Here is a 14,422-nt window from a genome sequence, read left to right on the forward strand (position 1 = left end):
CCTTTCTCCTTTTGAATATTTTGTCTCGGTCAGAGTATAAAATACAAATTTTGTTGAATAAAACATTTTTTTTCTCTGTTTCAGGAAGGAACTATAACAAAAATTGTAGTCTAAATATAGTAAGATAACTCCCACATTGGAGACATTATTTGGAAATACAAATAAAATGACTTAAAGCCTTGAATTTGCAATCTAGGCTAAAAATTCAAGAGGGTAGAAACAGCCAGAGGATTCCCTATTTTTTTTTTCTACCTTGATCAGTCCAGAAATGCTGTAAAAAATAACTTTCTTCTTGGTATTTCAACACATCTGCTACTGGTTCTAGCCAGGACTGTATAGCCCAGAGGATCAGAGAAATGAAAAACATTTCACTACAGAGAGTAAAACAAGTTTTGCAATACCTACAAAAATTCAGGGCTTAAATTTATGTGGGAGGCTCTAGAGAATTCTTTTCACTCTACACTAATTTGTCCTTGAAATACATACATGACATGGGAGTATTTTAATGATAAAAAAAAATAAGATTTTTGAATTGGAAAGATTTCATTCTTACCTTCTTATATTTTACTTCTGAGGACCTGAGACTTGGAAAAGTGAAGTAACTTGTCCAAGGTCATTCAGAAAATAACTATAGATCCAAGGCTAGAATTCATGGCTCTTAATTCCCAATACAAGGCTTTATCCATTACATCAAACTCTTCCCCAATAAAGATGTTGGCCAAAAGTAAATTTTGTGCAGAAAGATATTTAATGGCTAAATTATTTTTAAGGGTTTTTTTGACAAATTTTTTCCCCAAATATTCCATTCATCTCTTCATGTGGAATCTCTTCAGAACAAGGCTTTAACACATAAATAGTTTCACCCTGAAGGTATCATTCATCCCCAACAAATTACATGGAGATAATAAAATATGGAGAATATTCTTAAACTGTGCATCAATATTATAGTAAGATGAATTATAAGATTATATATTATAATCTTATTATAAGATGAACATTGTAAATGGTTAAACATTATCATTCATACTTTACTAATAGAGATTTTCTGTTGGTTCAAAGAGGGGTTACCTTTAAGCTTGTCATTATACTATCTGTGATAAAGGATTTAATAATCCAGTTAATACCATGGTAAGATAAAAGAATTAACTTTAGGGAACAAAGTGTAACCAAAAGTAGAAAAAAAATTAACATGCAAAATCACTTGTGTAATAAAACATGTTCAATAAACTGTGCCTTTCTAACAAGGCTGAAATTTTTTCATGTAATTTTCTTTTTCTTCGTATACATTAAAGTAGCACAACTAAATTTTCTCCAATTGGTAAATCTTTACTTTTTTAGCTATAATAATATAATACAACACTTTTTAAACTATGCTTTACAAACATCTGAGGTACTAGCAATGAAAGGGCCAAAAGGATATTGTAGTAGGTCCCCACACTTTAACCAAAATGGATAAGCTTTATGGGTTTTATACATTATATTTTGTAAGAATTTTCTTTAAGAGATTACATATTCCACTGCAAAAATGAAAACAAAACCTTAAGTGAATTAAACTTAGCCAAACCAATAATGGGACAAATTAACTCTTTGTACCTTTGGATGTGATAAAATGGGAAGTACATAATATTGTTTATACAGCATTCTCACCAAAAATATTTAATTTGAATCTCATCAGGAAGAAATAATAAGGTGAATCCAGAAAGAGACATTTATGAGGAACACTGACTGAGATTTTTTAAAAATATTTATGGTAGGTATGTGGTAGAATATTCTAAGTAAAAGTTGACTGAAGAGATCACAGATGAAATGAGTGAACCTGGACTGGGTCTTGAAGCCAAATTAACAAACAGACAAAATCCCAATCAGTAAAACATTTCTGGGACAGTGGAATATGGATTTCAATACAGAATATAATTAATTTTCTTATCAAAACCAGTAATAAATTTCTTGGGTGTGATGCAAATTGAAAAAAAAATATGTAAATTTTTTTATAGTTGCATGGCATTTAAATTTGTCCAATACAAAGTATGTTTGCATACTCTTTTTGCTTGGATCTCCATAACAAATGGTGAGGATGAGAGGAGAGAGGGCATTATTCCCACTTAAAGATGACAGAATTGAGGTATTAAAGTAACATGTAAATTGCCCACGTTATATAGCTAGATTAAACTACTGTCAACTTGGTTAATCTGGGAACTATGTTTCCCAGGATATCCCTCCTTGTTCGCCAAAAGAGGACTTGGTGTGAGATTTGGAAGGTGGGAGGAAGCAGAGGCCTGAATCTGACCATCAGTCAATATGGAAGAGATGCCTGTCAGTTCCCAGCTTGTCCTTTTCCACTCTGCATCCAGACTGCCTTCCCATGCTGTCAACAGTCCCAGACCTGTCAACGGATGCTTGATTGGTAGCATAGCTACCCTGAAGTGACATAGTTCCTTAGATCTCCCCCTTTGTGGTCCTCCTCTGGTGGCTGGACATGCTTGTTTTCTTGGATTTCCCTCCAAGCTCCAGCTGGTCCACTGCTATGCTGGGACCTTCACCTTTCAGACCTTCACTATCCCAGTTCACGTCACAGTTGTGCAAGGTGTAATCTGTGTAACAAACCTCTTATTTCCACAGTGCTTATCATAGCTCTGTTTTTCTGAACACGGATACAACCAACTTGGTTTTAAGGACATGGAAGCCAGACTTCACTATTTAATAGCTTCCACATCTTCTGATTCCTATTCCAAAACACTTTCCAATAGATCACCACCACAGTATCTCGCCACACCCACAATTAATCTGTTAAATTTTTTTTAATGTTTATTTATTACTGAGAGACAGAGAGAGGCAGAGCGTGAGCAGGAGAGGGGCAGAGAGAGAGGGAGACACAGAATCTGAAGCAGGTTCCAGGCTCTGAGCTGTCAGCACAGAGCTCGACGTGGGGCTCGAACTCACAAACTGTGAGATCATAACCTGAGCTGAAGTCGGACGCTTAACCAACTGAGCCACCCAGGTGCCCCAATTAATCTGTTATTTTTAAAGCATTTGTTGTGGTGAGGGTAGTTGTGTATTTGCTTTTTAAACTCCGAGTATTAGGGCCATCAAAGTTTTCATGAGAACTAAAAGGTCACTGTAAGCCCTAAACTGATGTTTCCAGCAATTTGATATTTCCTCTTACTGAAGTATTTATTAGAGAGACCAAATTTATCAAAGAAATAAAGGGGCATAAAATAAAAAAGAAATATATACAGAAAAGTAATTCCATTCTAGAAAACAATTTTTGAGCTGCAACTTTACAAAAACTTAATTTATAGGACAGAAAATTGAGAGTAAGAGATAAGATAATGCCCATGAACATTCAAATTATTAAAGACAGGGGCGCCTGGGTGGCGCAGTCGGTTAAGCGTCCGACTTCAGCCAGGTCACGATCTCGCGGTCCGTGAGTTCGAGCCCCGCATCAGGCTCTGGGCTGATGGCTCAGACCTGGAGCCTGTTTCCGATTCTGTGTCTCCCTCTCTCTCTGCCCCTCCCCGTTCATGCTCTGTCTCTCTCTGTCCCAAAAATAAGTAAACGTTGAAAAAAAAATTAAAAAAAATTATTAAAGACAGAAATAGGATCAGAAGAAACAAATTATATCTGTTAGAATATGTGCTTTGAGTGTATTTAGTTCTAGAAATTGACTTCTGTATTTCCCTTTATTGAGGGATGGCCATATGGTGCACACTTATGATATTGAACCTCAAATAACTTCTACTCATCTCAGTACCTGTGACCGTGTACCATGCCTATTTTTTTCAAGTGAAAACAAGGTGTCTGATGCATAGTATCTGCTCACCAAATATTAGTTATTAACTATCACTTAACATTTTTGCTAACTTAGATATATTATCTTGAATTTTGATGAAAATGGTTCCTATTCTCAAGAAGCTTAGAAATAGTAGAAAAGGGAAACAAGCACAGTTATTTAATAAATACTTGTTAATGACTTATAATAGAATGTGGATACTGGATAGTTTGTCACAGACCCATTAGGGATCTATGGGAGTACAAAACATCCAAACTGGCCTATGTGAAGATGATGCATTTCTCGAGGAGATCAGTGTAGGGAGATTTATAAAGGAGGGCTCTCAGGATCAATCCCCATGGCAGAATGAAGAAAGCAATACTGAACAGAGAGAGGATGAATTCACACACAGTTACTGTAGAGGGCTTGGCTAATCCAAGGTGGAATTCTGAACCTGGGATGGCCCTTCAGAATTGTCCCAAACTGGGGCAAGGGGTCCTTTATATACTCCTGTATTGACTAGTCATTGGATGCAATCTGTCTGCAGGACAGTGACCTCGGGTGATGTGACTTTCTTCAGCCACAGGCAATGCTCAGGCAGGGGACCCTGGCTATAGGCTGTAAACCAGCAACATTCCTGGAAGGTGAGAGAAGGAGCACTATAGTTCCAAAGGGAGGCTAGGAGTGAGTTCATCACAACACATACCATGACATGTATTGGGGAAAACTTCCTGATATAAAGGAGAATCTTATGGGTTTATAAGATGTATCTAAGTCAAGTTTATATGTGTGGGTGCCAATATAACATAACCAGAGACACAGAAGGTTTAGGGAAATTGCAAGTAGTTTCTGGAACATAATCATAATGAGGAGTATCTGGTCAGGTGAGGTTTTTGGGAGAGTGTATTAGTGAAAGCTGATAGTTGTTGGGAAAGTAGTATTACTGACAGACTTTAATCTGTAGATATTTGAACACTGATGAAATATATGAAGGAGGGCAGAAACCAAAGTCAGATTGTCTTTTAGAAAAACCATCCCCACAATAGTGTGGGTGATATATTTGAGAGCATCAAGATTGGAGGCAGGAAAGCTGTACAATAGTTTGGGTGTTAGATGATGAGGACCTGAATAATACTACCTCTCTAGAGGAAGTATTTAATAATTTCGCATTAATTGTGTGTTATTTTACATGATGTGTTTATCATGACACTCTCACATTATTTTTTCCTTATATATATTCTCCTGGGTTCCATAGATTTTATTTTCTATCTGAGAAAATCATTTGGAGTTTCCTTAGAGAATAAAAGGAAAGTGTGTGTATTCTATGTACATTTGTAAGCTTATTCAACAACGCTTACTTTTATCAGTTTGTGTCCAGAGCATGAGAAAAAAAATTTTAAACTTAGATTTATACATTATGACCACAGCTATTGTAAGTTTCCAAAATAAAATTTGTTAAGATAGAATACTTTAAAAAAACGCAACTCTCAAAAAATCATCTGAATTTAATTTGGAGTAGGAAAAAATATTGAAAAATTAAAAAAAAAAGAAACCAAAATCCTAATGTGAATTCCATAGTTCTGTTTTTAGTTGATATTTACTTGAGTTTGAGCAGGTCAGTTGACCAAAGCCTCATTTCCTTCATATTTAAAATGTGTCTAGTAATACCTACCTCAAAACTTCAGTGTGAAGACTGAATGCTTAAAGTGTTAAAAACCATTTCATAAATTATAAAACACTACACAAATGCTAGTGTTAATCCTTTTAATGAATTATCACTGAAATTAAGAAATTCCTTCTTAATTCAGAAGAAAGAGAAATAAGTGGATGAGAAGCAGAGGCAAAGTCGGACTTCTGGGCTCTAACTTCAGGCCACACCTGGTGTTATTGGGCTTGAGTGAGTGATGACACAGGTGGGGAGGGGAGTCACAAGGGTGTACTCCCTTTTCAGGCTTCTGTCTGATTTTCTTCGAAAGAGTAAATAGGACCATTTCATAGTGTGCTTATTTTAAGCAAGCTTTCACCAGAAAAGGCATTATGTTTTAATGAATTCTAATTTCCCGTTTGATGCCAATATGAATCATACTCAACTGCATGAGAAGGTGATGGTTACAGACTTATTTTCTGCTGGGTCCTGCCGGGAGAGAGGGCCAGAGCCACCAACTTTACTACAGCAGCATGCCTATCAAGGTTCACAATTCTCTCAAGAAAGAAAAATGGGGATCCCAGAGTGCATGCCTTACTCTACCTGGGAAGACTTGCTTTTCAATCATAAATGTGCCTCATATGGGTGAAGATCAGAATCATACATCATAGGGACAGGAAATGATCAATGAGGGCAGTGGGGATTCTAAGAGGAAGTAAGTGCTCCTTCCTCACACAGATGCCACAATGACATTCATACCATGCGCCCTGAAGCCTACTTTGGTTTCTGACAATCTTCCTAAACCTGTCCATGCACTCTTTGTCTTAACGCCACCCCAGCCTCACAAGCACATGTGTATGCATGCAAACACACACACACACACACACACACACACACACACACACACACACACCCCTACAAAGAACTGAGAGACATTTTGGCAAGGAACCAAAGCAAATTCTCCAGGAGCCTAGAAAAAGACTAGACTAATTATTTGCTAGTCCTATTGTCAAGCTGTCTGACATTAGCCAAGTTCCATATAGTTTCAAGTTTCAGGTCAAAACATTTACATAAGAGTACCCCTGATGTTTTACAGTGGTTTCTCTTGTTATAAAACTCCCCAAATGTTGACCTCCTTGGAAACACATCTTCTTACACTCCATTGCATTTTATAAATGTCTCTTCTTTGGTTTCTTGAGTTGTCAGTAGGTACACCCTCACTACCCTCCCATGAGATGATGAGAACTCTTTAGATCTATTTCTTATCCCACTGTTGTGACATCATCACTGTTTGTTTAAAAAAATGATCCTTATGTCTCTAAGGATCCAATCCCCTACATAATCCATTAAAATAAAATGAGATATGTTCATGAAAATGTTGTGGATTCAAACCGTTAAAGAACAGCATGTCTCAAAAAGACACAAGCAGCAGAAACCGTGGAACTATAAGAGGGCCCCACAGGCTGGAAAAACAGCAGAAGGCTTTAGTTGCTATCACTGCATTTTGCTTGAAGCTATGTGCCAATCCTTTAATGCACACAATCACGTTTCCAAGACTGAGGTAGAGTAGCTACAATATGGAGAGTTAAAAATCACTGCAACACTAATTTGCTGATTATGAAACTGTCACGTGCAATTATTAAGGGTTTATATGTGCCAAGTATTGCATTAACAGGTAGTGATATAAAAGTGATGGAAATATGTTCCCTGTTGTCAAGGAATGCCAGCCAGTTATTTAGTGACCTAGCTAGTTACAAAGCTGGACTGTGAGGTCTAGGAGACTAGAGACCTTATCACTGACTGCAAAATTACCAGTGCCTGGTAGGGTTCCTAGAGAGAAGTAACACAATAAGGGTTTGGGGAATGAATTTATCATCCTGCATTACTTGCTTAGCCATCTTTTAATTTTTTTTTTTTTTTTTTTTTTTGGACAGCGTACAAGCTGCTGAAAAAAAAATCAGGATGTTAACAAGAAAGTGTAGAATTTGTCAATTTGTACATCTACAATGATGTGTTGTGTACATTGATGCCATTATTTGAATTTATTCTTGCCTTTACATTATTTTCCAAAAAATTCTAAATTATGCCTCACCTTATCTTTTACATAAGTCATATAAAAACATAAACTTATACCTCCTCTTTGTCACTTTCAAAACAATGTGAAAAAATACCAATTTAAGAAAGGTGAATAAAATGTAAGTAGAAAATCATAGAAAGGAGTACTTATTCCAAGCCACTGAGTTTGAGTCAATTCTCTGCCATCAGTTTTATAGGTATGAATTCACTGCACCTATTTCACCACAATAACAGCAATAAAAACCACAACAACACTATTGTGCTTGACTTAATTCTTCATCCTCTAGTATCTGAGCCAACATCAAAATAGTCTGTGAAAATTCAAATTTAAAGCTTTTAAGAAGCCTTTACTGAGATTTTTGTATCCCTACCAAAGGCCTAGACGACCTAATTCTCATTCTGAAGGATGGCTCTCATCACTCTGTCTTTCACATCTTTCCCCTGAAACTAGTCAGTGGCGAGGCCCAGGACAGTTGGGCCCTAAGTCAAAGGAGGACTTACCTGTAGTTTTGCTTTTCATTTCCTATGTGGAATCGGTCGTATTGTGAATAGGCTCGGTTTCCTTCCCAGTCCATTAGCTCGATTCTTAGTGTGTACTGCCTCTGACTGGTTATGGCAAAAATAAACTCATTCCCCAGCCAGTATTCACCAGAGGGATTTCCAAACCCCTACAAAAGAAGACAGAGATGCAGCGGTTACCTCAGACAAAACCTCTTATCATGCTCAGTGTTAACTATATGCTAAATAATAATAAAACTTTCTTTAAAGGGAAAGACATTTTTCACACTTTTTTCCAATTAGTGACTCAATACTTTTGTGCTACATTTCTCTCCATTGAGCCTTATGTCTAATTCTTATTACAGTAAAGGCTGATATTCAAATCTGTATAGGTCAGATGATTTCAGATTAAATGCATCTGGTTAATAGGTTTCACCAGTAAACACTTCTCAGTCACAGACTGCTTTTGGAAATGTTTCTAAAATACTAGTTAATGGAACATTTTGAACATAATTCAAACGTTTTCAATGAATACTATCAGGATATTCTTGGACAAGATATTTAACAATATTATTATTGTTTCTGTTGTTGCTGTTATTATTTTTCAGGAGTCAAATTATACTCAGATAATAACTTATATTACTAGACCTCTGACTTTTCTAGCTTTAACATTTTCATTTTTAAATGTTAATAAGCAAACCTGTAAACCCAGGACTGGAATCATTTAAATGCTCTCTCGTTATGGATTTGGGTTTTGAGGCAGAAGGTTGACATGTAAGAGCTAGTGAGTGAGCCTAGCTGGCTGCTTTGCACCTGAATCTTAACATGGCTCTTATTTTCGTTAGGGCAATTCCAGTCACGGTTGTTAAATGTTCAAAAATAGTTTCTTTGTGGGTTAAAAAAAAGAAGTGGTCCCCCAAGGAAAGCCAACTCTCAATGTTGGTGATGTGAAACTACTGACATTCTAGATTAGGATATTCAGTTTTCGAATCCTCAAAAAGTATTCTTTGGCAACGCTTGAAGTTTAATGTAATTCTTGAACTGCATGTTTGTCTTACTGACCAAACTGTGAGCTCCTTGAGGACAGAAGCTGTGCTATATCTGTGAAGCCTCAAAGACTACAGAGTGTTAGCATACACCCAGTACTCCATATGCTTTATTGAAGTTTGAAGAAGGGAGGGAAGGAGGGAGGAAAACACTATAGCATTTAATAATGACATTCAGAGAAGTAATTAAACATAATTCTTGGAGTGGAGGCTCTGAGCACTGCTGTGGAGAGCAGTGGAACTACCAAGGCGAGGGCTGAGCCCCATGCAGAGAACCTGCACATCCAGGAAGAAAGCTCTGTGCTGCAGGCCAAGTTGAAAGGAGAGGCTTTCGCCATTGAGATGAAGGTGGAGCTCCAGTGGGTACAGGAAGTGCGAGAGCTAGAACTGGTCTGTCCCTGGGCCCAGCTGGAGCTGGAGGTGAGCAAGGCCCAGCAGACAGCTGAATCCAGGTGAAGTTCAAGCAGATTACAGCGGCCCTGGGCCCCGGCACCATCAGGGACCTTGTTGTGGCTGGGCCAGAGATGCAGGTAAAACTGCTCCAGAGCCTGGGCCTGAAATCAACACTCATCACAGTCAGCTCCACTCACATCAACCTCTTCAACACAGCCTTGGCTCTTCTGGGGCTAGGGTCTGAAGCCCAGCACCCAGGCCAAAAGGGAGCCTGTATGCCCAGCTCCGAAGAGGGCTTGCTTCTCTGGTATCCTCCTGCCCCTGAAGCTCCTGGAGACAACATGCTGTGCCTTAGCTCGTACTGCACTGACAAAACACTTCTGAGCATTTAAAAACAAAACAAACAAAATAAACAAAAAACAAACAAACAAAAACAACATAATTCTTGTTGTTTAAAGTGCCCACTGAATCATGATCACTGGAGCTCTGGCTGAAAAAAAAAAAAAATTCCTGGCTGCACAGAGAATCAAAATATTTGAGAACCAGCCCCATGGATCTATGTCCAAACAACCTCCCCATTTGTCCCATGCACGTTGATATCTGAAAGACAAACCTCCAGCATAGCAGGATATACACCCTGATGTTTCAGAAAGAAACATTCTGTTAATGGAGGCAATCATTAATAAAGGTTTTACTTTTAAGAAGTGTGACAGTAGTACTGAGATAATCACAGCAATTCTCATTTTCCCAATACAGACGATAGAATCTGAAAATCTTGTTTTTTTTTTTTCAAATTTAATGTATATCAACTTTATAGAATTATAACTATAGTAGAAGTATTCTTCACGGATTTCTCCTTTAACAAACTTAACACACTCCTTCTTTGAAATATATTGATTGCCACACCTGTGGGGCTCAGTTTAAGTGCCAGACTCCTGATTTTGGCTCAGGTCGTGATCTTATGGTTCATGAGTTTGAGCCCTGCATCGGGCTCTATGCGGACAGTGCAGAGACTGTTTGGGATTATTTCTCTCCCTCTCTCTGCCCTTCCCCTGCTTGTGTGTGCTCTCTCTTTCTCTCTCAAAATAAATGAACTTAAAATATATAAGTTTATGTGTGTGTGTGTGTGTGTGTGTGCGCGCGCGCATGCGCGTGTATGTCCAGAGGATACTAAATGCATTAAATACATTTGTGTGCTACTGTCTCTGCCAATTGAGTTACTTACTAAACGTCAGTAGTGTTGGGTCCCCAAACCATTTATGCTTGTTCTGTTATTGTTCTGATAAGATTTATAATGTTATGTAAATAAGTTAAGTATTAGTGGGAAAAGAGCCATTTGTTTTGTTCTGTTTTGTTTTTGATAAAACCTAATTTAAATATTAAGTTTGCTCAATAAAAGCAAATCACTAAAAAAATGCTTTAGAGTTATGTTTGTTACAATTACTCCAAAAGACTAGAAAAATAATAAAACATTAGAAGATTTTAACTTACGTTGCTTTGCAGGTGTCTTATTTGCTCTAGTGAAAACAAAACGCAAAACAAAAACAAAAAAAAAAAACAAACAGAAGGTAGAACTTTGATGCATTTAATTATGGGAGAGTTCTAAAAAAGAACCACTGACTCAGAATTCCAGACTCTGGCCCTACATTTTCAATAATGTGTAAATGAATATATAGTTTTATACTTAAAATTAAAACAAAATTGATTAACATATAGAAGCACACTTTTAAGATTATTCCCAAATTTAACTTAGTTTTTAATTAACTCAACACTCTTCATTCAAATTGTACTGGTATATGCTCCCCTGAAGCATATATTCTCCCCTGAAGTCCTGTAGCTCAGAGCAAAGATATAGGACCCCCAGAAGTCAGTATTCCAGTGCTCCCTTGCTTCTCTGTTTCCGAGATGCACAAGTCATACTTTGCCAAAGTTCCACAGTGGCAGAGAATATCAGAGCAATTTAGGATGTGCTAAGAATTTTACACATTTTCGTGTCAGCAAGGCTACATACTAGAAAGAAGAGTGAAGCTTACCTTCTCCAATGAATAAGCAAAACAAAAAGCTACAGGGCACTGAAAGTCAAAGAATTAGCACATTCTCAGTTGCAGCAGCCACTGGGAGGAGAAAGAAGACTGCTGGGATTTTTCCTTGCATTTTCTTCTCAGCTTAGACGCGTCAACTCTCTAGCCACTTGAGGATTCCCTCTGGTGCGCAGTTAGAAGGGATTCAGCAATTATACTAAATGTGAATAAGGAAGCTGGGAATGATGAAGTGTTAAGTTTTAGGTCACATATTTCCATGCTGCTGAAAGCACTGCAGGGATAAAACTGCTCACCTTCCCTAGGGAAAAAGGGCAGTGATCTCCAGTGAGCCTCAAAAACAGATTAGTGTCATTCCTATGAGAGCCTCTGTCCCCAGCGTGGCACACAGTCCTATACCTCCTCTGAGTGGAGATTAACATCCCTTCCTAAACAGTTTGCTTTTTCTGAGTGAAAAGAGAAGAAGAAGCAACTGAAAGGAAAACAACAAAATTTGATTTTATAAATAAAAATTCTATTCCATGCACCTTGCCAGATAAACTGTCTAAACATGGTACATGGTGGGAACAAGATGTTCGGCTACAATGAATCAAAATGACTGTTAGAGAGGTAGGGTAGGGAGGGAACTTTCTAAAAGCTAAGGGCAGCCATGCAGAAAACACTGTTTCATCATGAAGATGAAAAATAAGTCAAAGAAGGGAAAATGGGTTCCCACATTAGTAAACTGTCTATTGCATAGTTTTTCAGGCAGACTACAGATCTGATGCCTAGAAATAAAGGCTTGGCTTTGATTAAATATCTTCTACTCCCTATCTCTGCTCCAATTTGAAGCATTGCTCTGCCTCATATTTGCTGTGGAACTTCTGATTGATTATTAGTTTTTAGCCTCAGTTTCCTTATCTGCAAAACAGGGATTAAAAATGTTGTTTCCATATATAAGGTTGTGAGAGAGAAATAATATATTGGAAGCATTTAGCTCAATGCTGATACATGAGAACAACAAAAATCTAGTTGTTGTTATTATAGTTAAAGGATATATCACAATACATAGTAATGTTCTGTTTACTTGCCTCTCTCCCACCAGACTGTGAGCTATTTGAGGAGAAGCAGGTTTCATTCTACTCTGTATGCAAAAGGGAACAAAAACAATCCAGGACTATGTCTTAGCCTGGAAATGAATAAGGGGATACTGAAACAATTATTTAAAAGGTTTTTAGATGCTAGGAACTAATGTATTCTTACGGCAAGTTGAGTGTTGGTTTATATAAATAAGTACTGTCATTTTAATCCAAGAATTATTAAATAAGAAATTAGGGGTGCCTTTGTGGCTCAGTCAGTTAAGTGTCTGACTCCTGACTTCAGCTCAGGTCATGATCTCATGGTTCATGGGATCAAGCCCCGTTTCAGGCTCCACACTGACAGCACAGAACCTGTATAGGATTCCCTCTCTCCTCTCTCTCTCTCTCAGCCCCTCCCCAGTTTGCGTGTGCTTTCTCTCTCTCTCAAAATAAGTAAATAAACATTTTTAAAAATAAAGAAAAAATAAATAAGAAATTAAAACCAACTGGTTGACACTGGTTGACATAAACCAAAGTGTAGACTACTCTCTTATTTTTACTTCTGCTTCCTAATGGAGAGAGAAGCTGTGTCCTCCAACTGTCCCTTAGTCCTAGTTCTTTTCATCTCTTTCTGTCTATGTCTCATAAGTTTTAAGAACTGCAAAAGAGGTAATTTTTGAGATTTTAAACTCATGCCAATAAATTCATAGCTCTGACAGTTGCTTTCAACCAGGAGTGCATATCAGAACCAGCTGTGGAGCTTTTTAAAAATAAGATGACTTGGTTCCCACATGGAGGTTCTGACTCAATATGTCTGGGGTGTGCTTAGAGATATGTATGTTTTTGAAAGGTTCCATGGATGAGTCTGCTTTGTACCATAGGTGGGGAATCATATAATTATGATGTGGAACAGCTATTCTGAATGCAAATGAGGAAGAATATAGTAACCAGATGAAATTATCTGAGTGGTACACAGGAAAGAGAGAGGCATAAAACCTCATCTTCATATGGAGCTCCATATCAGGAGACACAATTTGATAATGTATTATGGGACTGTCCTTGAAAAAAAAGTATATTGATCCCTAAAATATAGAGATGGCCACATCCAAAAAAAACAGGCTCATACTTTATCATACACATACCGGATTACCATAGGTCTATATTTTACTCCAAAGAACCTGTAACATCTGTATAAGTAAAAATAAAAGCTTATACAAGTTTTAGTGCTAACACTAAAAAAGCAGCAAGTCTTTATCAAAAGAATAAAAAATAGTAACAAAAATCCGACAATGCTAGGTCATATCTTTTCATGGAAACTATTAGGTTTAGTTACTTCAATCACAATCACATGTAAAATTTCAGATAGATTGTTAATCAATGTTCTTCCTCTTTTAGCCCTTTAATGAAAGGCAAAAACAGACACTGGAATTTAACCTAATCTAATACTTAAAGTTGGCCTTAAAAACTGCATATTGTTAAAAAAAAAATACACACAGAGGAAAGATCAATATTCATTAATTTTGGCCAAGACCTGCAGAAATATTCAGTTTTGGTTGTATGTTTCCAAGTTAATAAAATAATGGTCTCTATACTTTGTTGCTCTTTTTTTTTTTTTTTTTTTTTTTTTTTTGTCGGATAATGCTTCTAGGAAGTGTTGACTTTCTATAGCTGAAACACAATTGAAACCAGACACAGTCGATGTATTTTATGGGTTTCATCTTTTTTCCATACAAATGATTAAAGAAAACAGATATGAAGGCAGGGTTACTGATCTATGGCTTTTCAGAGGTGCTTTAATACACAATTCAATCATGTATCTCTTCCTGTAACTGCTGAGACATTCATCCCAAGAAAGATCAAAAGAATGATTTACTTCAACATTTTAAATTTCTTATATA

General features: G+C 37.1%; 1 protein-coding gene across 5 annotated transcripts in view; it reads right to left on the bottom strand.

Annotated features, from left to right (window-relative positions):
* ANGPT1 (angiopoietin 1) overlaps positions 1 to 14,422 on the bottom strand; it is a 245,140-nt gene that overhangs the window by 29,673 nt on the left and 201,045 nt on the right. For all 5 annotated transcript variants that reach the window (XM_040494250.1, XM_040494249.1, XM_040494251.1 and 2 more), the window contains exon 7: positions 7,992 to 8,158. In XM_040494250.1, coding sequence (XP_040350184.1) covers positions 7,992 to 8,158 — 167 coding nt within the window. The remainder of the gene's footprint in view (positions 1 to 7,991; positions 8,159 to 14,422) is intronic.

This window comes from Herpailurus yagouaroundi, unplaced genomic scaffold (genome assembly GCF_014898765.1).
Source record: "Herpailurus yagouaroundi ecotype Mexico unplaced genomic scaffold, PumYag 186, whole genome shotgun sequence".
Taxonomy (NCBI): Eukaryota; Metazoa; Chordata; class Mammalia; order Carnivora; family Felidae; genus Herpailurus; species Herpailurus yagouaroundi.